The 2,165-nt window shown below is 58.6% G+C and overlaps 1 protein-coding gene across 1 annotated transcript; it reads left to right on the plus strand.

Annotated features, from left to right (window-relative positions):
• Positions 1–205: 205 nt before the first annotated feature.
• Positions 206–2,150, plus strand: LOC104500165 (protocadherin gamma-C5-like; the record flags this gene model as incomplete). The annotated part of the gene is made up of 1 exon (XM_010143770.1): positions 206–2,150. A coding segment is annotated over one exon (1,945 nt), but the record flags the coding sequence as incomplete, so codon positions are not given.
• Between the last annotated feature and the right edge of the window lie 15 nt (positions 2,151–2,165).

Genomic DNA, 2,165 nt, shown 5'->3' on the forward strand with positions numbered 1-2,165 from the left:
TGCGCGGAGCCCTGGCGTCCCCCCGCCCCTGTCGAACCGCGTCCGCCCCAAACAATGAATGGGAGCGGCGAGCGCTGAGCGCGGCCCCGGAGCGCGGAGGGCATCGCTCCCCAGCCGCCCACCTGGCAAGGATGCCGAGGGCAGGGCAGGCGGGCCGGTCCCTGGGACTGCCGCGTGTCGTCTCTTTCTGTTTGTTCTTGCACAGCTCCTCCGCTCAGATCCGGTACAGCATCCCGGAGGAGCTCACCCGGGGCGCCTTCGTGGGCAATATCGCGAAGGACCTGGGCACTGATGTGGCGAAACTGGCAGCAGCTAATCTACAGGTACTGTCCGATTCGGATTCTCAGTACTTCTCAGTCAATGTGAACACTGGCATTATAATGGTCAGCGAGCGGATAGACCGGGAGCAGCTCTGTGGGCAGAATCCTCGCTGCTTCCTCCACCTGAAACTTGCCATTGAGAACCCAGTGGAGTTTTATCGCATTGAGGTGGAGATCCTGGATATCAATGACAACCCACCAGAGTTCCCCAGCGATGAGGTGTCCTTGCGCATCTACGAGCTGGCATCCCTGGGTGCTCGCTTCCCCATCCAGCCTGCCCAGGACCCCGATGTGGGCACCAACACCTTGCAGACCTATCACCTGAGTGCCAATGAGAACTTCAACCTCAATGTGAAGGCACGCACAGATGGCGGGAAGTTCCCTGAGCTGGTGCTGGAGAGGGCCCTGGACCGGGAACTCAGAGCCTTCCACCACCTGGTCCTGACTGCTGAAGATGGGGGCTCTCCCCCGCAGTCCAGCAAGATACACATCACTATTCAGGTTTTGGATGCCAATGACAACCACCCGGTCTTTGACAGACCATCGTATGGAGCCCGCTTGGTGGAGAATTCGCCACTGGGCACCCTTGTGGTGAAGTTAAATGCTACTGATGTGGACGAGGGGCCCAATGGAGACATCCGCTACTCCCTCAGCAGCCACAATTCAGCTGCCTTACGCCAAATCTTTGCCATTGATGAGCAAACTGGAGAGATTCGAGTCCAGGGCAACCTGGACTTTGAGGAGGCGACGGTGTATGAGATTGAAGTGGAGGCCAAGGACATGGGATCACCCACAATGGAGGAGCACTGCAGTGTGGTGGTGGAAATCACTGATGTGAATGACAATGCCCCTGAGGTCATTCTTACCTCCTTCTCCAGCTCCTTGAGCGAGGACGCTCTCCCGGGCACAGTGGTGGCTGTGATACACGTCAGAGACAGGGACTCTGGAGAGCAGGGCAAGGTCCAGTGTCATGTTTCTCCAGATCTTCCCTTTCAGCTGCGTAAGGACTATGAGCACCAGTACTCGCTGCTGACCAGCACCCGTCTGGACCGGGAGCATATTGCCTACTACAATGTCACCGTCTCTGCCTCAGACCTGGGCAATCCCCCTCTCTCCCGCCACACCATCTTGCCAATCACCCTGACCGATGTCAATGACAACGCACCCCAGTTTGAGCAAGCATCCTACGAAGTGCTGGTGGCAGAAAACAACCCGGTGGGCAGCGTGCTGGTTACAGTCTCTGCTGCTGACCCTGACTCGGAGCAGAATTCCCGCCTCTCCTACACCATCCTGCGAGCTGGTGGGCCAGATCCAGGCCTGGATCCAACTCGCTACCTCTCCATACATCCCACAAGTGGGCAGGTCTCTGCCAAACTCCCCTTTGACTATGAGCAAACCACCTATCTCCAGTTCCATGTGGAGGTCTCTGATGGTGGCTCCCCGGCCCTGAGGAACAGGACACTGGTTCACATTTTTATAGTAGACCAGAATGACAATGCCCCACAGGTGCATTTCCCCAGGGCCGGGGAGGACTCTGCTATCCAGTTCCGAATCTCCCCCTCTACTGCCCCTCCTGCTCTCATCACCAAGGTGGTGGCAATAGATGCGGACTCGGGGCGCAATGCCTGGCTGTCCTACCACCTCGTGGAAGCCACGGACCCGGGGCTTTTCAGCGTGACCCTGCGCTCTGGGGAGATCCGGATGATGCGGGCCCTGCAGGAGACAGATGCCTCTGCGCATGAACTGCTGGTAGTGGTCCGGGACGCTGGGGAACCCCCACTCTCCACAGCTGTCACCCTGGTGGTGCTGGTGGAGGAGAAGGGGCCAGAGGCCTTGCAGGGCTCT

Source organism: Buceros rhinoceros, unplaced genomic scaffold (assembly GCF_000710305.1).
Source record: "Buceros rhinoceros silvestris isolate BGI_N320 unplaced genomic scaffold, ASM71030v1 scaffold22859, whole genome shotgun sequence".
Lineage (NCBI taxonomy): Eukaryota > Metazoa > Chordata > Aves > Bucerotiformes > Bucerotidae > Buceros > Buceros rhinoceros.